This window comes from Artemia franciscana, chromosome 1 (assembly GCF_032884065.1).
Source record: "Artemia franciscana chromosome 1, ASM3288406v1, whole genome shotgun sequence".
Taxonomy (NCBI): domain Eukaryota; kingdom Metazoa; phylum Arthropoda; class Branchiopoda; order Anostraca; family Artemiidae; genus Artemia; species Artemia franciscana.
The window spans coordinates 45,899,913-45,924,265 of record NC_088863.1 but is presented as its reverse complement, the minus strand read 5'-3'; the positions used below and the strand labels follow the sequence as shown (position 1 = coordinate 45,924,265).

At 33.6% G+C, this 24,353-nt stretch overlaps 2 protein-coding genes and 1 long non-coding RNA gene across 5 annotated transcripts in view; 2 read left to right on the top strand and 1 right to left on the bottom strand.

Annotated features, from left to right (window-relative positions):
- The window catches only part of LOC136030419 (mediator of RNA polymerase II transcription subunit 6-like), a 47,476-nt gene extending 42,231 nt beyond the window's left edge, over window positions 1-5,245 (top strand). For both annotated transcript variants that reach the window (XM_065709389.1, XM_065709398.1), the window contains exon 4: window positions 3,278-5,245. In XM_065709389.1, coding sequence (XP_065565461.1) covers window positions 3,278-3,652 — 375 coding nt within the window. In that variant the 3' untranslated portion in view covers window positions 3,653-5,245. The remainder of the gene's footprint in view (window positions 1-3,277) is intronic.
- The window catches only part of LOC136030462 (uncharacterized), a 417,595-nt gene that overhangs the window by 301,707 nt on the left and 91,535 nt on the right, over window positions 1-24,353 (bottom strand). The gene's annotated exons all lie outside the window — the stretch shown is intronic.
- The window catches only part of LOC136030498 (uncharacterized), a 238,872-nt gene that overhangs the window by 209,992 nt on the left and 4,527 nt on the right, over window positions 1-24,353 (top strand). The window lies entirely within an intron of this gene.

Below are 24,353 nucleotides of genomic sequence, written 5' to 3'. Positions count from 1 at the left end.
TCCCAAAGTGAACGGATCAAAATTTTGAGATAGCCATTTTGTTCCGCATAGTCAAAAACCATAATACCTATGTCTTTGGGGATGATTTACTCCCCCACAGTCCCTGGGGGAGGGGCTGCAAGTTACAAACTTTGACCAGTGTTTACATACAGTAATGGTTATTGGGAAGTCTACAGACGTTTTCAGGGGGATTTTATGGTTTGGGTGGTGTTGTTGAGGGGAGGGGGCTATGTGGGAGGATCTTTCCTTGGAAAAATATGTCATGGGGGAAGAGAAATTCAATGAAAAGGGCGCAGGATTTTCTAGCATTACTATGAAAAAGACAATGAAAAAATAAACATGAAAAAGTGTTTTAATTGAAAGTAAGGAGTAGTATTAAAACTTAAAACGAACTGAGATTATTACGCATATGAGGGGTTCTCAAAATACTTTAGCATAATGAGCGAGGTATTTAGGAGGAGATAAATACCTCGCTCTTTATGCTAAAGTATTTTTATTAATTTCAACTATTTATTCTAAGGCCTTTGTGATTCAGGAGTCGTTCTTAAAGAATTGGCTCAAAACTTAAGATTTAGTGTAAAGAGCGAGGTATTGACGAGGGGACAAACCCCCTCCTATACATAATAAAAATATAAGAATGTAAAATTTTGTTACGTAAGTTAATTCTTAAGTCACGTATATTTTTTACCAACAAAAACGTTCGTTAAAAATTAAAAGTTCTAGTTGCCTTTTTAAGTAACAGAAAAATTGGAGGGCAACTCGGCCTCCTTCACCCCTTATTTCTCAAAATCGTCTGAAAAAAAAACTATGAGAAAGCCATTTAGCCAAAAAAAGAATTAATATGCAAATTTCATTTTAATAATTTATGTGCGGAGAGCCAAAATCAAACACGCATTAATTCAAAAACGTTCAGAAATTAAATAAAAAAAAACTAGATTTTTTAACTGAAAGTAAGGAGCGACATTGAAACTTAAAACTAACAGAAATTACTCCGTATATGAAATGGGTTGTCCCCTCCGCAATCCCTCGCTCTTTACGCTAAAGTTTGACTCTTTGCCACAATTTTACTTTTTAAACAATTAAAACTTTAGCGTAAAGATTGCGGAGGGGACAACCCATTTCATATACGGAGTAATTTCTGTTCGTTTTAAGTTTCAATGTCGCTCCTTACTTTCAGTTAAAAAAACTAGTTTTTTTATTTAATTGTAAATAGGAGCTTGAAACTTCTACAATAAGGTTTTCTGACACGCTGAATCTGATGGTGTGATTTTTGTTACGATTGTATGACTTTTAGGGGGTGTTTCCTTCTGTTTTCTAAAATGAGGCAAATTTTCTCAGGCTCGTAACTTTTGATAGGTAATACTAATCTTGATGAAACTAATATATTTAAAATCAGCATTAAAATGCGATTCTTTGAAGTGACTATTGGTATCAAAATTCCATTTTTTAGAGTTTCGGTTACTATTTAGCCGGGTCGCTCCCTACTACAGTTCGTTACCATGAACTGTTATGATCTTGTGGTAGATATTTACAAAGCTTCGGGGCCCGATTTTAGCTGCTCTAGATGAATATCATCTATGCCAGGAGTGTTCAGGAATGTGGCTGAGGACACTTCATGTATTAACGAAGGGAGACGAGATCTGTGGGGTACTGCTTATTTCGGGCTATTGTGGGGTTCAGCTTTTCGGAGAAGTTTTCCTTCCATCGGTTCTTTTCTCCCAATGTCTGTGGTGGGGTGTCCGTGTCTGTTTGATAATGTAGAAGTGGTCGAGGTCTTCTATTTTGGGTAATTCATGGACTTTATTATAAATAAAGCGGTTTTCATTTTCTTTATTTGTGAAGAAGCAATCCAGAAGAGGGGGGTGGGGATTTCAATTTACGAAAATTTTAAAGAAAGGGGGAAAGATTTTTTTTTTTTGTTTGAAGATGCATAAAAGGTATCGGGACGGGAGGTATTTTTTTGGCGATTGTTTTAATGAAAATACCAAAAAGGTCTTTTCATAAATCAAGGGGACAATCACCATCACCCTGCCCCTCAATTGGCTCCCAAAATAATTCCTGGCGCCACACTGGCCAAGCATGACAAATCAAAGAAAAAAGTATTTGCAAGGAAGAGGAAACGAGGAAAAAAAGTAATTAAAACATAGAACAAAACTATGCAAATATGAAAGGGTAACAGTTGCCCTCTCACCGTTACGTAGAAAGGGTCTTCTTCTTTTAGTTTTAGTGGGTTTTTTCTGTATTGTCCTGTTGTCTTTTATATGTATTTGTTGTTGTGCACTTGAGACAGTCGAGCGGGGGTCTGGCCCTAATTATTTAAACAGTTTTTTTTTCTATTTTTCACTGGTTCTTTTTACCCTCGTTTTCTCGTCTTTACGAATATTTCTTTTCTTTGTTTGTAATAGTCGCTCCTGTTCCGGAAAGGTGAAAACCATTTTATGTACAATATAGCACACGAATTATAGAAAAATAAGTCCTTGGTCACTTCAAAACTATTAGATAATTTCGGACTTCCTACCCGAGGAAGGAGAAAACCATTGAAGAAACACTTCTACTGGAAACTAAATCCTGTAATAACCTAAGTGTCCTTACCAGACCAAGCTGTCGCATACAACAGACCCAGATTGAAGGGCATCTAGGCCCCCTCCCCCGCCCATTTTTTCTCAAAATTGTCCGATCAAAACTAAGAGAAAGCCATTTAGCCCAAAAAAAAAATTAATATGCAAATTTCATTTTAAGCATTCATGTGCGGAGAGCCAAAATCAAAACATCAATTCAAATCGTTCAGAAATTAAGTTAAAAAACAAAATTTTTAACTGAAAGTAAGGAGCGACATTAAAACTTAAAACGAACAGAAATTAATACGTATATGAAAGGAACTCTTCCCTCCTTAACGCCTTGCTCTTTACGCTAAAGTTTTTTTTTACTGTTTTAAAAAGAAAATTGGAGAGAAAGAGTCAAACCTTAGCATAAAGAGCGGGGCGTTGAGGAGGGAACAGCCCCTTTCTTATACGGAGTAATTTCTGTTCGTTTTGAGTTTTAATATCGCTCCTTACTTTCAGTTAGAAAAGCTTGTTTTTTTTAATTTAATTGTTATAGAAAAACGTTTATGTGTTGTTAAAAATTCCACGGTAAGACCATCCAGCTTCATTAACTACGTAGCTCTTTTTAATGATACCTACGCATCATAGGTCTATTCTGAGATTGACCCAATAAAAAAAATTAGCCTATTTTATCACAATAGTAATTAAAATTTACCAGATTTTAATGCTTACAGCTAGCCGCGGTCAATCATTTAGAATCATCATTCAGCGAAGCTCAATCATTTTCAAGATATCATCCCTCTAAGGGATACTATTGGGATTTCAAAGATAAAGCTGTGGAAAAGGATAAAGTAAAGAAGAAGTCAAAAAGCGAAGAAGAATCGAGAAGTAACAGACAAGTGCAGGATAGAGTTGATTTCCTTTTAGCTGATTGGTCAGCGAAGTTTCAAGCTAAAGCCCTGGCTCCTCCCTCATCAGATGTTAAGCAGCAAGAGAAAAGTGAAACTAAAAGTGATATGAAAGTGGAGATCAAAGAAGAGAAATTAGAAGCGAATGAAAACCCTAGTGAATTGAACCAACCCCCAGAAAAGAAGCAAAGGGTTAACTAGTTTACATCGTTTTGCTCCTCTTTTTTTAAGTTTATCAATACGTGTTTTCATATTTTATTACCGGCTCTTCCTTTTTTATTTTCTCATTGACTTTATTTATTTGATCTCTGACTTTTATTTTTTTTGGGGAGGGGGGTGGAGATAATATAATAAGAAAATAAAAAAGGAAATTATACGAAAAATCACAATTGTAGTGATTAGTGTTTTATCTCCCTCTATATTTTCGCGAGGATTTGCAGTCAGGTAATGGATATAGCAGACGCAGATGTTTTGCCAGGATAATGGGAGGTTGGTGGTCTGAGTTGAATGCAAAGGTTTTCAAAGGAAGAGCAACTGGGTTAGATGCCCCGGACGCCGTAGTTGGGTTGGTCACGTTGGGTTGCCCAATTTGTTTAAATTCTTACTTTTATTCGGATATTTTTGGTTATATTTGAGTTGGGAGGTGAGTGATGTAATTAATTTTTCACCGGGCACCACCAACCGTAGGGACGGCTCCGGTTGAATGAAGGGCAAATGAAAGTGAATAAATACTGGGAAACCCGTAAGAGAATCTTGGGGATTTTAGAAGTGGGTGGTGCATGGAGCTTTTGTCTGTAAATCAGTAACTAAAATAATTTTGCCTTTTTTTTTTGCCAGTCCATCGTCGTGTATTTTCGTTTTTTTTTTTTTTTTTTTTTTTTTTTTTTTTTTTTTTTTTTTTTTTTTTTTTTTTTTTTTTTTTTTCATTGATGAAAGATCGCCACATTATACAGTATGAGTCAACAATGAATATGCTTATTTACTATTTCCATTTTTTCTGAGTGAATCTATTTCGCTTCTAAAAGGCCCGATTATTAAAGTAGGAATTCTTTTTTCTTCTTTTCCAAATTAACCAAAATGCTTCTCCTGATATTTCTCTTCAAAAGAAAATGTAAAAAAAGGAAATTTCAAACTAAAAATTTGAGTCCTCTAACCTTTGTGCTGCTATGCAACAAGAGAAAGTTCAAAACTATTTTTATATTACTACCAATTTGATATTAACACATATTTCCAGCATATCTTGACATTGATAATGGTTATATTTTATAATAATAATGGTGTATAATAAGGGTTATATTTTGGCGCTTTTTGGTAGTGTAAGAAACCCTTGAAAAATTTGTGACCCCTCCCCAGTCTCAGTTACAGGGGTCTACTATATAGTATTTTGGCAATTAAACATAATTTTGGTTGCCTCATATTTTTGTATTAATTTGAATTTCCTTTCTTTTCTTTTACTTATTCAGATGCCAGCGTTTTGATAACCTTCTTTTTTCATTGTTTCTTTTAGCTTGACAGATTGGTTGCCTCCCCCTCCCCTGGTTTGGCCAATGATTCGGTAATTTGTTAAAAAAAATGCATTTCTTGTCAATAATATTGTTCGTACAATAATAATTATTTTAATAATAATTCTGAAAAACGTTGATTTCATGATTCCTTTTTTTGCTTGTCAAAACAGTCTGTAATTATTATATTATAGACATTGAAAACGATGGATTAGTGGTATGCTGTATGTATTATTTTTCTAAGTGCCTCTGCAATTCGAGTGGCATAATAAATTTTTAGTACTATATAAAATTATTACCTAATTTGTAATTAGCCTAATTAGTACTATATTCAAGTATTATTTAGTTATCTACTATACTTACTTGTGGTAACACAGTGAATTAGTCTCTGATTGGAAATACGGGACCCAGATTTCGATCCCAACTGCTAATTATTTATTGTGCTCAATTATTAGTTAGCATTACTAAAATTCTATAACTGATCGTTTTTAGTTATAAGCTTAATAATTACTTACTACCCATCAATATATTTGCTATAATATGGCTCAGGCTTGCAGTTTCGAAGTTGGCCTTCCCTTTGCTTCGATGTCAGCGCCCAGATTGGGCCAACACCTTCCCTTTGCTTGGATTTCAGAGCTCAGATCGATTACATGTCAGCATTGAGGATTGGCACCAATGGTCACAAATAAATTGGCATTTCTTTTGATTTTTATAAACTCCAACATTTTTTTTCGATGTGTCAACAGTTTTTTGATTTGACTTAATTCCAATTTTTTTCCTCCTATTAACGAAACCTTTCTATTTTAGCTTCTTAGTAAAATTTGGCAACGGTTGCCTAATTTCTGTTATTATTCCTGTTATTGTTCAAAGACTAAATATACTTTTTTTTAAAGTTCTAAATCCCTTAAATTTCTAAAGTTCTAAATCTCTTAAATTTTAAAGTTCTAAACCCTACTTGTAGATGAATAGACCCACAAATGTGATTTACCTACCTTCGAAAAATTACTTCAAAACTGTAAAAAGTTTGTTAAAAAAAATATTTATCTGTTGTTTCCAAAATTAATTTAAGTCTAATGAATCTTCTCAGTTCTGGTAAAGATATAATCCTGGTTACTCGTGAACAAGGGGTATATCAAATACCGTGTGGTTGTGGAAATTAGCATGCTGGTTAAACTCACAAAAAAGTGGGAACAAAGTTACTTCTAAATCGAAGGAAGCACTCCTGGCGCAAAGCACTGATTATTCAGAGTAGAAAGGGGTATGGCGAGGAACATAGCAAGTTCATGGATAAGTTTGGCAGAGATTTCGCCAGGAAAAGGTGAGACTTTTGTTTTTATTAATTTCAGCTTCTTGTACACATCTAACTCACTGAATTCAATTAAATTTTCACGGGGGCAGTCTCTAAGCAGATACTCTTTTACCTGGGCAGTCACAAGAGGAAATGTAGTGCATATAGAGGTTAAGAAGATGTCTACAGCACGAGATTCCAGTAATCGTCTGTAATCGTAATAGTAGGTTTCGACGACTTTCCACTTAATTGCTTGACGGAGCGGTGCCATTTGGCAGGTTCACTGTTCAGAAGTGGTACAACTTTTTCAAGGCCATATTTAGTTTCGGCGTTGCATACCACGCCCACCACTTGGTTCCTTACAATTGCTCCTTGGTTTGCTTTACCACATGTGTAAAGATAACTTCGTTCAAGACTTTTAGTTTTTATTACAGGGTAATCCATGGTTTGTCGTATTAGCTCAAGGTCATTGTCATTGTTGAGGATGTTTCAAGATTCTTAAAGTACCTCGTTGAAGGTGCTTACTCTCTGCTCAAGAGTACCGTCTAAGGACACTTCCAGGAAAATGTATGCAGCAACCCACTGGCCGTATTCACTCATAGCCGAGTCGGTTAAGGGCCTTGTTGTTACTCGTGGAAGCTTAGGTTTCTTCACAGAAGTTTTGGCCTTGAGAATTGGAGCGTGGTGATCAGACAACCCAATTGGTCCAAGGGAAGTAGGGGGTTGATAGAAGTCTTCAGTGTTTGTTATGCCTAATTCCAGGATGCTTCCCGATGAGTGGGTTGGGATGTTGAAAATCGGCTTTAAAGAGAGGCTGGTCGCTAGCCAGTTTTTCTTTATCTGGTAGAAATCCCCAGCGACGATCAAACCAGGACAACAATATCTGCTTCTGATTAAATCAGTTGTAGTTCGGAGATAAAAAAACAAAATTCTGCCTGTTTTGAGCGCTCTCAGGATGGTAAGGCGATGTGAATATCAGGCAGTAAAAGCGACGAGATAGGAAAGGCATATTGCCCAGATAACCTCGTGGTTCGGGTTAGTGTATCTCAGAGAGAAGTTCGTATGAAATGTCTTTCCGCACATAGATTCCAACTCTGCCACCGAGCTGGTTGTCACCTCTACTGCTACGCGTAATGAGAAATGAGTTATATCCGGCAATTTATCCTGAGGCATCGTCTAGATTTCTGTTACAGCAGCTACTGCTGTGTTTTCACCACGGAGTAAAATTTCGAAATCTTCCAGTTTATTACAGAGAGATCGCCAATTTGCCAGAATAAAGTTCGGCATGGTGCAGTGGGAGTTTATTGGTCTCAGAACAGGTGGAGATTTTTGGATTTCGCTTAGGGGGGTCTCGTCAAATCGCTTTAGCTTTGGAATTTCAGCTGTTTTGGTCAGCTGAGTTTTTACCAGTGTTCGACAAGAGACTAACTTTGACGATTAAAGGTTGGTACGGTTTGTAACAGTTACTAGAACAGTTTATCCCATGTGCCTTCTTTTTCTTTTCTCCCTGCATGGCATCCAGGTTTTCTCCTTTTCTATCTACTTATACCAGTTATGAAACGGCCATCTGTGCTTCTTATCAATTGAGCAACGCCAAAATAGATGGTGCTAAAACGGTGGATTGGAACCGCAGACTAATTAAGTCATTTTTCTGCATAGCGACGGCTTCAGTTGGGGGGGGGGGGGCTCTTGCAACAAAAAGTACAAAAAAAAAACCTACAAAAGGGGATATTATTTTCACTGGCGGACATACATGTGCGCAAAAATTTAAAGCTAAGGTAAGGTGTTTCGCAATGCCGATCGGCGCAAGAGACACCTACATGACTACCGTATATTCATCAGAATATGATCCTATTTCCTTGAAGCTGTGTTCATTCTAGTTTAATTTTTTTGAAATTTTTTTGCATATTCTATTAGAATGAATTTTGTTTTTTGTCTCCAGACAAATTAAGATTTTTTTTTTTTTGTCTTCATTTAATAGAATTCTTTCGTGATGATCTTCTCAAGAGGAGAGCCTCATACCCGCGTGTTGTCAAATAAATGAAAAAAATGTGGGTTTCTAACTTGCGACCTACCTAGATCATTTTTTTCAGGCCAGAAAATCTTAGGGTGTCAATTTTCAAAAAAAGATATGGAGTCGTTTCAAAAAAAAGAAAATTTATACATAATTATTAGTCTTAATAGTAGAATGATAATTTGAAAACAGATTTAAGAGAATCTCGAAAAATAGCCTGAAACCCCTAAAGATGTTGACGGGTCAAAACAAAAAGTACACAATGGAATTACCATGGCCGAAAACCCTCTACAGGAAACTCACCGTCCCCATGCAAGGAAAAAGGAAATCAATTCTTGCATGAGTAGCACTGATGTGTCCTGTTTTTTTTTTTTTTTTTTTTTCTATATTTCTTGCAAGACTGTAAAATCATAGAAAGCTATTTCGAAGCTCATTTAAAACGAAATTACTGAATTTGCGTTCTTTAGTAAGTACTAAAACGTAACATTAAAAATAAAATCCATTACTGACAATACCCGCATCTTCGCATACAAGATTATGAATGAGTTCATGATCATAGGTTACAACCATAAATAAAGTTATATTTCCACTCTGTGATGATATGACTTGCAACTGGGGTTTGTTCTTTATTTTATCCATCTAAGAGAGCTCCATAGGCTTCTTCCTGTGTTATTAATATTTTAGGGGGGGGGGTTTAAATGGTCAAATGACTGTGTCAATTCTAAACAAGGTAGGCATATTTTTCAGATCAGTTCATATATCCGCTAAGGTTAATTTTAAAGGGTTTATGAAGATACTATTTCCAAACACAGGGCTCGTTAACTTGCCTTCATCTTTGCCTTCCAGCTCTTCAGTAAGGGTCCACTCGGGTGTGAAGTAAGAAAAAATTCGCCCGATAAGGAACTTGAACCCTTGACCTTAGGATTAAAAGTCCCACGCTCTACCGACTGAGCTAACCGGGCTTAAGAAAGTATTTCCTTGCGCCAGTAGGGATCGAACATAGCACTTTCAGTAGAGCGGCACACCCTACATGTCCGAACCTAAGTTTCGTTGGGTTTGGCAATGTCTCTCGATTAAAGATTGAACGGTTCGGTCCCATGTGTTACAAGGAAAATTGCGCGCAATCCTGCTTCTTCTGAATGTTTTCCAATTTAATGATGAAGCTTTTAGTATTCCTCCACCTATAACGTTTTTAACCAAAATATGTTAGGCATTGATGACCTTATCCAGGCCAAAATCCCAAACCCAATCATGCCTCATAAGCTCATAATCTGCCAACATTCAATAAAAAATTGAGTGATTCGGCTAATCTATATATATAAAAATAAGTTGTATGTCTGTTACGCCAGATCATATCTTTTATTTATATCATCTATCTATATATATATATATATATATAAATAAGTTATCTGTGTGTCTGTCGAGTGACGTCATGTTTGTGTGCCGACTGATGTCATGTTTGTATAAATGACGACCAGGACACTCAAAGAGAAATTACAGACCGGGACACCGGAACACAAATGACGACCGGGACACAGGGAATATAAATGACGACCGCGACACTCAAAGATATATATAAAAATAAGTTGTCTGTGTGTCTGTCGAGTGACGTCATGTTTGTGTGTCGACTGACGTCATGTTTGTCGAATGACGAAATTACAGACCGGGACATCGGGACACAAATGACGACCAGGACATAGGGAATATAAATGACGACCGGGACACTCAAAGAGAAAGCGACCGGGACACAAGGAATATTTGATTAGCAATCACCATCAACAAAGCACCGGGACACAAATGACGACCGGGACACAGGGAATATAAATGACGACCAGGACACTCAAAGAGAAACTACAGACCGGGACACCGGAACACAAATGACGACCGGGACACCGGGAATATAAATGACGACCGCGACACTCAAAGAGAAATTACAGACCGGAACACAAATGACGACCGGGACAAAAATGACGACCGGGACACAGGGAATATAAATGACGACCGCGACACTCAAAGATATATGTAAAAATAAGTTGTCTGTGTGTCTGTCGAGTGACGTCATGTTTGTGTGTCGACTGACGTCATGTTTGTCGACTGACGAAATTACAGACCGGGACATCGGGACACAAATGACAACCGGGACATAGGGAATATAAATGACGACCGGGACACTCAAAGAGAAAGCGACCGGGACACAAGGAATATTCGATTAGCAATCACCATCAACAAAGCACCGGGACACAAATTACGACCGGGACACAGGGAATATAAATGACGACCAGGACACTCAAAGAGAAATTACAGACCGGGACACCGGAACACAAATGACGACCGGGACACCGGGAATATAAATGACGACCGCGACACTCAAAGAGTTCACTCTAAAAGTTAGAATGAACATTGACAAATTGAAACACGTAGCTATTAACCCCGAAAACTAAAACTTTTGAAATAGGAAAAGAGCCTATAATCACATTCTTTACCATGTGCAATCATAAAATAGTCTAATATCTTCATTTTTCCACGGACGTAGCTATTACCCCCGAAAACTAAAACTTTTGAAATAGGAAAAGAGCCTTTAATCACATTCTTTAAAATGTGCAATCTTTAAATAGTCCAACATCTTCATTTTTTCCACAGACATAGCTATTACCCTCGAAAACTAAAACTTTTGAAATAGGAAAAGAGCCTTTAATCACATTCTTTACCATGTGCAACCATAAAATAGTCTAATATCTTCATTTTTTCCACAGACGTAGCTATTACCCTCGAAAACTAAAGCTTTTGAAATAGGAAAAGAGCCTTTAATCACATTCTTTAATGTGAAAACTAATATTTTCATTTTTTCCACGGACGTAGCTATTACCCCCTAAAACTAAAACTTTTGAAATAGGAAAAGAGCCTTTAATCACATTCTTTACCATTTGCAATCTTATAATAGTCTAATATCTTCATTTTTTCAACAGACGTAGCTATTACCCCCAAAAACTAAAACTTTTGAAATAAAAAAAGAGCCTTTAATCACATTCTTTACTATGTGCAATCATGAAATAGTTTAATATCTTAATTTTTTCCACGGACGTAGCTATTACCCCCGAAAACTAAAACTTTTAAAATAGGAAAAGAGCCTTTAATCACATTCTTTACCGTGTGCAATCATAAAATAGTCTAATATCTTCATTTTTTCCCATAGACGTAGCTATTACCCCCGAAAACTAAATTTTTTGAAATAGGAAAAGAGCCTTTAATCACATTCTTTACCATGTGCAATCATAAAATAGTCTAATATCTTCATTTTTTCCACAGACGTAGCTATTACCCCCGAAAACTCTTATAATAGTCTAATATCTTCATTTTTTCAACAGACGTAGCTATTACCCCCGAAAACTAAATTTTTTGAAATAAAAAAAGAGCCTTTAATCACATTCTTTACTATGTGCAATCATGAAATAGTTTAATATCTTCATTTTTTCCACGGACGTAGCTATTACCCCCGAAAACTAAAACTTTTAAAATAGGAAAAGAACCTTTAATCACATTCTTTACCAAGTGCAATCATAAAATAGTCTAATATATTCATTTTTTCCACGGACGTAGCTATTACCCCCGAAAACTAAAACTTTTGAAATAGGAAAAGAGCCTTTAATCACATTCTTTACCATGTGCAATCATAAAATAGTCTAATATCTTCATTTTTTCTACGGACGTAGCTATTACCCAAAGAAAACTAAAACTTTTGAAATAAGAAAAGAGCCTTTAATCACATTCTTTACCATGTGCAATCATAAAATAGTCTAATATCTTCATTTTTTCCACAGACATAGCTATTACCCTCGAAAACTTTTGAAATAGGAAAAGAGCCTTTAATCACATTCTTTACCATGTGCAATCATAAAATAGTCTAATATCTTCATTTTTTCCAAGGACGTAGCTATTACCCCCGAAAACTAAAACTTTTGAAATAGGAAAAGAGCCTTTAATCACATTCTTTACCATGTGCAATCATAAACCTAACCTAACCGCGATACGGTTAGGTGAAGGCATTCCCAAATCCTGAAGAGGTTTGTTTGCCATACGTACGCACCATTCTTCTATAATAACTAAAGTGTAGTTATAAATTTCTGATGTAAAATCAAAAGTCATATCTGACGTCTCTAACTGTTTTCGATGGAGTATATCTTCGGAAATTTTTGACTTATATTTTTCCCATAACTCTGTAGGAGCTGATGGAGAGCAAGTTGTTAAAATGATGCCAAACAATGCACGAATTTGACTTGGGGTTGACGTTTCGCACGCGTCATTGATGCAGTTATACCAGTGTTGGTCATTCTCCAATAAATTCAGAGCTTGGCATGCACTACGGTAAGTGTCATGTATAGTACCGTTTACAGTTCTCAAATACTCAAAGGATGTCGGACCAGGTACATTCACCAAAAGCAGGCGTAGAAAGAAGCATTCATTTTGATTGGGGTGAATGGTGTAGAGTCTTCCTATCGTGGTATCTTTGAAGATGGTAGGTTGGCCGTCGACTGACTTACCCTATTTTCGACGTTCAAATACTTTATTTTTAGTATTCCACGTGTAATACGAAGGCACTTCAGTATACAGCAGTTTTTTTGCAAAAGAATCATTTTTGCAAAGCGAAAAAAAAGCTGTTAATTTTGTATCCGGTGGATTCAGGGCTCTTTGTTGCACGTTGGTTTCCGAGAAATAAACACGTTGACCATTCTGTAAATGTACCGCTAAGTGAACAACAGCTGGACTACGTTCATGTATCGGAAATGAAAGAATTCGCCAAACAGCTTCATTACTGCTTATGTATCTTCCAGCCTGATATTGTACGATTTTGTCGAAATCTTTGATTTCGGGCTGCAAGCCAAAAACTGCTATGTCACTGCCTTTGTTGACGTATTTACATATGTATTTGATTGCCTTTACGGAGTTACAGTATTCAACGTTTATGTGTGCATTAAATGTTTTTGATAATAATGGGGAATATGGAACAACCCACTGGTTATCTACTTCGATGGTGGTACCGTTACGCTTCCTTATTATTGCTGTTTTACCGCCATCTTCAGTAGATCTTCTTCTATATTGGAGTAACCATCATTGCCAGTAATTGTGTTGGATACTAAAAGTCGAGGATATTGCTTTGTGCACCTTCCTTTGGCCATGCATGGTGAACTTTCGTTCAGTGCACCGCAAGGTCCATGTATCATATTTTTTACAGTAATATCATGTAACCCCTTATCGACATTTTTTATCAGGTATTTCAGCGGAAATCACATCATCAATTTCGTTCGAAGTAATTTTTTTATGTAGCCAGATTAGTATATGTGCGTGTGGCAAACCTCGTTTTTGCCATTCCACTGAGTACATCCAGCATCGCACTGACCCAAACACTTCAAGTTTTACTATGTAGTTTATCAGTGATTTCAACTTTTGCCGGAAGACACGGGCCGTAATGTCATGCCTATGAACCGCCGATTGTCCTTGAAGTAAAAGCTGCAGTATCTCGTCCCAAGATTGATTACATGTAAATGTAATAAATAAATCTGGACGACCATAGAGACGAACATACGCAATAGCATCTTGAGCATATTCATGCATATGACGGGGACTGCCAGCATATGACGAAGGTAAAATTGTTAATCTTCCAACGTTTGTGGTATTACCGTCATTTATAACTCCATCTCGCAAATGAATGTATTGTTCAGAGCGGAGCTTGGTCTGATTCAGGCGGAAATATAGCAAACGTTTTGATTCAATTTTAGCATACATATCAACGACAAATTGGTGAAACAATTCACGGCATTTTAAAATATAATTTTCTTCATCCTGCCGAATCATTAGTCTATAGGAATAATAATGCATTGCACTGCATTTCCTATTCATTTCTTTGTTAGTGGCTGGATTCATCAATTTAATATTAAAGTGATAGCCGTCGGCTCCATCCCAAAAAATGATAGGATATTGTAGGGCATCGTAGCATCGATGAGTTTCAGCAATTCTTAACAACTGAGCGTTTCGCTTATGAAGAATTATATCTCGAGGTAAAGACTGATCACCGACCATAACTCTCGCCTGAGAATGGTAAAAGGGACCCTGCTCTATGATAAATTTGCCCTTTTACTTTGAAAGTAGACATAAATTGATCTGGATTTTCGATTTGGGCTCCAAACGACGTCATTTGGAAACATGAGCTGTATTTTCTGATTTGTGACAAAAAACGCTTAGATTCTGACGTAGTTCCAGTAAGGAAAGTCTTCAATGGCTCTGGTGGTGCAGCCAATAGAGGAAGTTTAACTTTTCCTGAGGCGCAACACATTCCCATTGTTTCACCATTGAATTTCAAGGCCTTGCAATAGGGACAAATTTTAGACATTGTCCCGATTTGAACACATCTACTCAAGCTATAATCATCGACTGGGCTGTACCTGAATGCTAGGCGATAACTTTCAGGTTGCTCTGATTCCTCGGCACGCTTTCTTTTCTTACTTTCTCTATCAGCAGCAAGCCTGATTTCTTGCTGTTCTTGTGATTCCTCGGCACGCTTTCTTTATTTACTTTCTCTATCAGCAGCAAGCCTGATTTCTTGCTGTTTTTGTGATTCCTCGGCACGCCTTCTTTTTTCACTTTCTCTTTTAGCAGCAAGTCTGCTTTCGCGTTGCTCTTGTAGTTCCTCGGCACGTTTTCTGTTCTTTCTTTCTCTATCAGCCTCAAGCCTGTTTCCTTGCTGTTCTTTTGATTCCTCGGCACGCTTTCTGTTCTTTCTTTCTCTATCAGCCTCAAGCCTGTTTCCTTGCTGTTCTTTTGATTCCTCGGCACGCTTTCTTTTCTGACTTTCTCTATCAGCAGCAAGTTTTTTGGCATAGACTCTTTGAGCATCTTCATCGGCTTTTGCCATTGTAAGTTCATCAGTCATTTTAAACTTAAACATTAATAGATTTCTACGTGAACATATATGTCTTAAATATCTTTAATGACGTCACCGTCATAGCAAAAATGACGACAACTAACTTCATGACGTCAGTCGAAACAGAAACATGACGTCACCTGACAGACAGACACACAGACAGACAACTTATTTTTATATATATAGATATATATGTTTTTAACTACGTAAAACTTGCGAATATACAACATTCTTTGCTGTCCCATTGTCTGTGCATATAAATAGATTGTCAAGTTTACCGACTCTTGAACATGCAACATATAATAGTCCATGGGAAAACAATCCGTATTCAGATCTTTACCTCATGATTCTAATGATTGCCCTTGAGCTTTGTTGATGGTGATTGCTAATCGACCATTCCCTGTGTCGCTATCGTCATTTATATATCCCCCTGTGCCCCCCGGCGTCCCCTTTGTAGTTTTGTCCCTGTGTCCCGGTCGTCATTTATATTCCCTGTGTCCCGGTCGTCATTTGTGTCCCGGTGTCCCAGTCTGTGATTTCTCTTTGAGTGTCCCGGGCGTCATTTATATTCCTTGTGTCCCGGTGTCCCGGTCGTCATTTATATCCCCCTGTGCCCCCCGGCGTCTCCGTTGTAGTTGTGTCGCTGTGTCCCGGTCGTCATTTATATTCCCTGTGTCCCGGTAGTCATTTGTATCCCGGTGTCCCGGTCTGTATATACATTCGTTTTTTAGTTTTGTTTTTCTCCTTTATTTTTCATTTTTTTCTTTTTAGTTTTTTTTATTGGTTTTTACCTTTTTTTAGGTTTTTTATTTTTTTTCTTTTTTCTTTTTAGTTTTTTTTGAAGTTTTATCTTTTTAGTTTTTTTATTTTTATTTATATTTTTTAGTTTTTTTTTCTCCTTTATTTTTCAGTTTTTTTCCTTTTTTTGGTTTTTTTCTTTTTTAGTTCTTTTAGTTTTTACCTTTTTTAGTTTTTTTTAGTTTTTTTAGTTTTTTAGCTTTTTTAGTTTTTTTTATTAGTTTTTAGTTTATTTTATGGTTTTTTCCTGTTTTTAGTTTTTTTTAGTTTTTTACCTTTTTTTATTTTTTTTTTTTATTTTTAAGCTTTTTTAGATTTTTTTTTCTTTTTAGTTTTTCTGTAGTTTTTACCTTCTTTAGATTTTTGCTTCTTTTATATTAATGCTAAAGCCAAGGTTCGAACCTGGAACCTCTTGAACCTAGAACCTGGAACATAACGCCTTATCAACTCAGCTACATCGCTTGAATACATTCGTTTTTGAATTGGTGTATGATGAAATAATTCAGACGTCATATTATATGATGAAAAAATTTTTTAGTTTTTTCCTTTTTTTCTTTTAGTTTTTTTATTGGTTTTTACCTTTTTTTTAGCTTTTTTAGTTTTTTTCGTTTTTTCTTTTAGTTTTTTTTGTAGTTTTTATCTTTTTTAGTTTTTTTATTTAATTTTTTTTAGTTTTCTTTTTCTCTTTTATTTTTCAGTTTTTTCCTTTTTTTAGGTTTTTTATTTTTTAGTTTTTAGTTTTTTTTTAGTTTTTTTACATTTTTTTAGTTTTTTTATTTTTTTTTAGTTTTTTAGCTTTTTAGTTTTTTTATTAGTTTTTAGTTTTTTTTTGTAGTTTTTGCCTTTTTTAGTTTTTTCAGTTTTTTTAGTTTTTATTTTTTTACCTTTTTTAGTTTTTTTTAGTTTTTTAGCTTTTTTAGTTTTTTTTTCTTTTTAGTTTTTTTTGTAGTTTTTACCTTTTTTAGTTTTTTTTTTTCTTCTTTCGTATTAGTGTGAAATAATTCAGACGTCATATGCGGACAAACACGATGTCACTCGACAGACAGACAGACAGACATAACCCACAAACAACTTATTTTTTATATTTTTTTATATATTTTATATTTTTTATATTTTTTATATTAACAACTTATTATATATCCCCCTGTGCCCGGGGGGGAAGGGGGATATATAAATGACGACGGGGACATAGGGAATGTTCGGTTAGCAATCACCATCAACAAAGCTCAAGGGCAATCATTAGAGTCTTGAGGTATAAATCTGAATACGGATTGTTTTGCCCATTGAGAATTATATGTTGCATGTTCAAGAGTCGGTAAACCTGACAATCTATTTATATGCACAGACAATGGGACAGCAAAGAATGTCGTATATTCGTAAATTTTACGTAGTTAAATATATATATATATATATATATATATATATATATATATATATATATATATATATATATATATATATATATATATATTCGTAAATTTTACGTAGTTAAATATATATATATATATATATATATATATATATATATATATATATATATATATATATATATATATATATATATATATATATATATATATATATATATATACTAGCTGTTGGGGTGGCGCTTCGCGCCACCCCAACACCTAGTTGGTGGGGGCGCTTCGCACCCCCCCAAGCCTCCCCGCGCGCGTAAGTCGTTACGCGCCATATTAGTTACGCGCCATTGTAGTTGTGTCCCTATGTCCCACCTGTGAATATAGACATATATATATATATATATATATATATATATATATATATATATATATATATATATATATATATATATATATATAAAAATAAGTTGTCTGTGTGTGGATCTGTGTGTGGATCAGGTGACGTCATATTTGTCCGCATATGACGTCTGAATTATTTCACACTTATACAAATAAGAAAAAAAACTAAAAAAGGTAAAAACTACAAAAAAAACTAAAAAGAAAAAAAAAACTAAAAAAGCTAAAAAACTAAAAAAAACTAAAAAAGGTAAAAAACTAAAAACTAAAAAAAACTGAAAAAACTAAAAAAAGGCAAAAACTACAAAAAAAACTAAAAACTAATAAAAAAACTAAAAAATCTAAAAAACTAAAAAAACTAAAAAAACTTAAAAAAGGTAAAAAACTAAAAAAAAAACTAAAAACTAAAAAAGAAAAAACTAAAAAAAGGAAAAGACTGAAAAATAAAAGAGAAAAAGAAAACTAAAAAAATATGAATAAAAATACAAAAAAAAAAAAAGATAAAAACTACAAAAAAACTAAAAAGAAAAAACGAAAAAAAACTAAAAAAGCTAAAAAAATAAAAGAAGCAAAAATCTAAAGAAGGTAAAAACTACAAAAAAAAAAGAAAACAAAATAAAAAATCTAAAAAAGCTTAAAAACTAAAAAAAACTAAAAAAAGATAAAAAACTAAAAAAAAAACTAAAAAAAGGAAAAAACCATAAAATAAACTAAAAACTAATAAAAAAATAAAAAAAGCTAAAAAACTAAAAAAAACTAAAAAAACTAAAAAAGGTTAAAACTAAAAGAACTAAAAAAGAAAAAAAAACTAAAAAAAGGAAAAAACTGAAAAATAAAGGAGAAAAAGAAAACTAAAAAAATATAAATAAAAATAAAAAAACTAAAAAGATAAAAACTTCAAAAAAAACTAAAAAGAAAAAAGAAAAAAACTAAAAAACCTAAAAAAAGGTAAAAACCAATAAAAAAAAACTAAAACAAAAAAAGGGAAAAAATTAAAAATTTATTTCATCATAAGTTTTCAACTGACGAAATTACAGACCGGGACATCGGGACACAAATGACGACCGGGACACCGGCACATAGGGAATATGAATGACGACACTCAAAGAGAAAGCGACCGGGACAAAAGGAATGTTCGATTAGCAATCAACAAAGCACCGGGACACAAATGACGACCGGGACACAGGGAGTATAAATGACGACCAGGATATAAGTAAAAAAAACTAAAAAAACTAAAAAAAAGGTAAAAACTACAAAAAAACTAAAAGAAAAAAAAAGAAAAACTAATAAAAAAACTAAAAAATCTAAAAATCTAAATAAACTAAAAAAGAAAAAAATAAAAAAGGAAAAAAATAAAGGAGAAAAACAAAACTAAAAAACGAATGTATATACAGACCGGGACACCGGGATACAAATGACGACCGGGACACAGGGAATATAAATGACGACCGGGACACAGGGACACAACTACAACGGGGACGCCGGGGGGCACAGGGGGATATAAATGACGACCGAGACACCGGGACACATGGAATATAAATGACGCCCGGGACACTCAAAGAGAAATCACAGACTGGGACACCGGGACACAAATGACGACCTGGACACAGGGACAAAACTACAAAGGGGATGCCGGGGGGCACAAGGGGATATATAAATGACGATGGCGACACAGGGAATGGTAGATTAGCAATCACCATCAACAAAGCTCAAGGGCAATCATTAGAATCATGAGGTATAGATCTGAATACGGATTGTTTTCCCATGGACCATTATATGTTGCATTTTCAAGAGTCGGTAAACAATCTATTTATATGCACAGACAATGGGACAGCAAAGAATGTTGTATATTCGCAAGTTTTACGTAGTTAAAAACATATATATATATATATATATCTATATTCACAGGTGGGACATAGGGACACAACTACAATGGCGCGTAACTAATATGGCGCGTAACGACTTACGCGCGCGGGGGGGCTTGGGGGGGCGCGAAGCGCCCCCACCAACTAGGTGTTGGGGTGGCGCGAAGCGCCACCCCAACAGCTAGTATATATATATATGTATATATATTATATATATATATATTTATATATATTTTTCCTTTTTTATTTTTTTTTCTTTTTTAGTTTATTTTGATTTTTAGATTTTTTAGTTTTTTTATTAGTTTTTAGGTTTTTTTTTTCTTTTTAGTTTTTTGTAGTTTTTACCTTTTTTTAGTTTTTTTAGTTTTTTTTTTTACTTATGTCCAGGTCGTCATTTATACTCCCTGTGTCCCGGTCGTCATTTGTGTCCCGGTGCTTTGTTGATTGCTAATCGAACATTTTTTTTGTCCCGGTCGCTTTCTCTTTGAGTGTCGTCATTTATATTCCCTATGTGCCGGTGTCCCGGTCGTCATTTGTGTCCCGATGTCCCGGTCTGTAATTTCGTCAGTTGAAAACATGACGTCAGTCGAAACACAAACATGACGTCACCCGACAGACAGACCCACACACACACTGACAACTTATTTTTATATATATAGATTGTTCCGATTTTTCATCCGTCACGATGTCTAAGATTGAAAAGGATAAAGTTCAACTGGATGCAAAGTCAATTTATGTTTTTAACGACGTAAAACTTGTGAATATACAACATTCTTCGCTGCCCCATTGTCTGTGCATATAAATAGATTGTCAGGTTTACCGACTCTTGAACATGCAACATATAATTGTCCATGAGAAAAACAATCCATATTCAGATCTATACCTCATGATTCTAATGATTGCCCGTGAGCTTTGTTGATGGTGATTGCTAATCGAACATTGCCTGTGTCCCCGTCGTCATTTATATATCCCCCCTGTGCCCCCGGCGTCACCGTTGTAGTTGTGTCCCTGCGTCCCGGTCGTCATTTATATTCCCTGTGTCCCGGTCGTCATTCCGGTATACGTTTTTGAATTGGTATATGATGAAATTAATTTTTAATTTTTTCCCTTTTTTTCTTTTTAGTTTTTTTTATTGGTTTTTACCTTTTTTTAGGTTTTTTAGTTTTTTCTTTATTCTTTTTAGTTTTTTTTGAAGTTTTTATCTTTTTAGTTTTTTTATTTTTATTTATATTTTTTTAGTTTTCTTTTTCTCCTTTATTTTTCAGTTTTTTTCCTTTTTTAGTTTTTTTCTTTTTTAGTTCTTTTAGTTTTTACCTTTTTTAGTTTTTTTTTAGTTTTTTTAGTTTTTTAGCTTTTTTTTAGCTTTTTTAGTTTTTTTATTAGTTTTTAGTTTATTTTATGGTTTTTTCCTTTTTTAGTTATTTTTTTAGTTTTTTACCTTTATTTAGTTTTTTTTAGTTTTTAAGCTTTTTTAGATTTTTTTTATTTTTTTTTCTTTTTAGTTTTTTTTGTAGTTTTTACCTTCTTTAGATTTTTGCTTCTTTTATATTAATGCTAAAGCCAAAGTTCGAACCTGGAACCTCCTGAACCTAGAACCTGGAACATAACGCCTTATCAACTCAGCTACATCGGCTTGAATACATTCGTTTTTGAATTGGTATATGATGAAATAATTCAGACGTCATATTATATGATGAAAAAAAAATTTAGTTTTTTTTCTTTTTTTCTTTTTAGTTTTTTATTGGTTTTTACCTTTTTTTAGCTTTTTTATTTTTTTTTTTCGTTTTTTCTTTTTAGTCTTCTTTTGTAGTTTTTATCTTTTTTATTTTTTTTTATTTTTATTCATATTTTTTTAGTTTTCTTTTTCTCTTTTATTTTTCAGTTTTTTCCTTTTTTTTAGTTTTTTTCTTTTTTAGTTTTTTAGTTTTTTTTAGTATCTTCATACCAATTTAAATTAGACACTGAAATTCCATTAATTTCTCATAGGAAATATTTTCTTTTCTTTTGTTTTCTTTGTTAAATCGTTATTTTTCCGAAGGAGCGGAAAAACCCTTCACAATTTTGGTACTTAATTTTCATATTTTACGTAATTTCACACATTTGCTAAGGAAACAAACAAGGAGCTACCTCTGCAGCAGCTATTGTTGCTGCAGATGCAAGATTGCGGCTCTAAAAACTTTAATAAAAAAATTGACACAAGGATATGTAGAAAATAAACTTGTTTATCATAGACTAGCTGTTGGGTTGGCGCTTCGCGCCACCCCAACACCTAGTTGGTGGGGGCGCTTTGCGCAACCCCCCCAAAGCCCCCCGCGCGCGTAAGTCGTTACGCGCCATATTAGTTAGGCGCCATTGTAGTTGTGTCCCTGTGTCCCACCTGTGAATATATATATATATATATATATATATATATATATATATATATATATATATATATATATATATATATATATATATATATATATATATACTAGCTGTTGGTGTGGCGCTTCGCGCCACCCCAACACCTAGTTGGTGGGGGCGCTTCGCGCACCCCCCAAGCCCCCCCGCGCGCGTAAGTCGTTACGCGCCATATTAGTTACGCGCCATTGTAGTTGTGTCCCTATGTCCCACCTGTGAATATAGATATATATATATATATATATATATATATATATATATATATATATATATATATATATATATATATATATATATATATATATATATATATATATATATATGTTTTTAACTACGTAAAACTTGCGAATATACAACATTCTTTGCTGTCCCATTGTCTGTGCATATAAATAGATTGTCAGGTTTACCGACTCTTGAACATGCAACATATAATGGTCCATGGGAAAACAATCCGTATTCAGATCTATACCTCATGATTCTAATGATTGCCCTTGAGCTTTGTTGATGGTGATTGCTAATCGACCATTCCCTGAGTCGCCATCGTCATTTATATATCCCCCTGTGCACCCCGGCGTCCCCTTTGTAGTTATGTCCCTGTGTCCCGGTCGTCATTTATATTCCCTGTGTCCCGGTCGTCATTTGTGTCCCGGTGTTCCAGTCTGTGATTTCTCTTTGAGTGTCCCGGGCGTCATTTATATTCCTTGTGTCCCGGTGTCCCGGTCGTCATTTATATCCCCCTGTGCCCCCCGGCGTCCCCATTGTAGTTGTGTCCCTGTGTCCCGGTCGTCATTTATATTCCCTGTGTCCCGGTCGTCATTTGTATCCCGGTGTCCCGGTCTGTATATACATTCGTTTTTTAGTTTTGTTTTTCTCCTTTATTTTTTTCCTTTTTTCTTTTTTTTTCTTTTTTAGTTTATTTAGATTTTTAGATTTTTTAGTTTTTTTTATTAGTTTTTAGTTTTTTTGTAGTTTTTACCATTTTTTTAGTTTTTTTAGTTTTTTTTTTTACTTATGTCCTGGTCGTCATTTATACTCCCTGTGTCCCGGTCGTCATTTGTGTCTCGGTGCTTTGTTGATTGCTAATTTATATTATATTTATATTTATATTTTTTATATTTATTAATATTTTTTTAGTTTTCTTTTTCTCTTATTTTTCAGTTTTTTCCTTTTTTTTAGTTTTTTCTTTTTTAGTTTTTAGTTTTTTTGTTTTTTACCTTTTTTTAGTTTTTTAGTTTTTTTAGTTTTTTAGCTTTTTTAGTTTTTTTATTAGTTTTTAGTTTTTTTTTAGTTTTTTCAGTTTTTTTTTAGTTTTTAGTTTTTTACCTTTTTTTAGTTTTTTTTAGTTTTTTAGCTTTTTTAGTTTTTTTTCTTTAGTTTTTTTTTGTAGTTTTTACCTTTTTTAGTTTTTTTTCTTCTTTTGTATTAGTGTGAAATAATTCAGACGTCATATGCGGACAAACACGACGTCACTCGACAGACAGACAGACAGACATAACCCACAAACAACTTATTTTTATATATATTTATTCATATTTTTTTAGTTTTCTTTTTCTCTTTTATTTTTCAGTTTTTTCCTTTTTTTTAGTTTTTTTCTTTTTTAGTTTTTAGTTTTTTTTAGTTTTTTACCTTTTTTTAGTTTTTTTTAGTTTTTTTAGTTTTTTAGCTTTTTTGTTTTTTTTTATTAGTTTTTATTTTTTTTGTAGTTTTTGCCTTTTTTTATTTTTTCAGTTTTTTTTTAGTTATTAGATTTTTACCTTTTTTTAGTTTTTTTTAGTTTTTTAGCTTTTTTAGCTTTTTTTTTTCTTTTTAGTTTTTTTTTGTAGTTTTTACCTTTTTTAGTTTTTTTCTTCTTTTGTATTAGTGTGAAATAATTCAGACGTCATATGCGGACAAACATGACGTCACCTGATCCACACACAGATCCACACACAGACAACTTATTTTTATATATATAGATATATATATATATATATATATATATATATATATATATATATATATATATATATATATATATATATATATATATATATATATATATATATATATATATATATATATATATATATATATATATATATATATATATATATATATATTAATATATATATATATATATTATATATAAATATATATATATATATATATATATATATATATATATATATATATATATATATATATATATATATATATATATATATATATATATATATATATATATATATATATATATATATATATATATATATATATATATATATATATATATATATATATATATATATATATATATATATATATATATATATATATATATATTAAACTACGTAAAACATACAAATATACAACATTCTTTGCT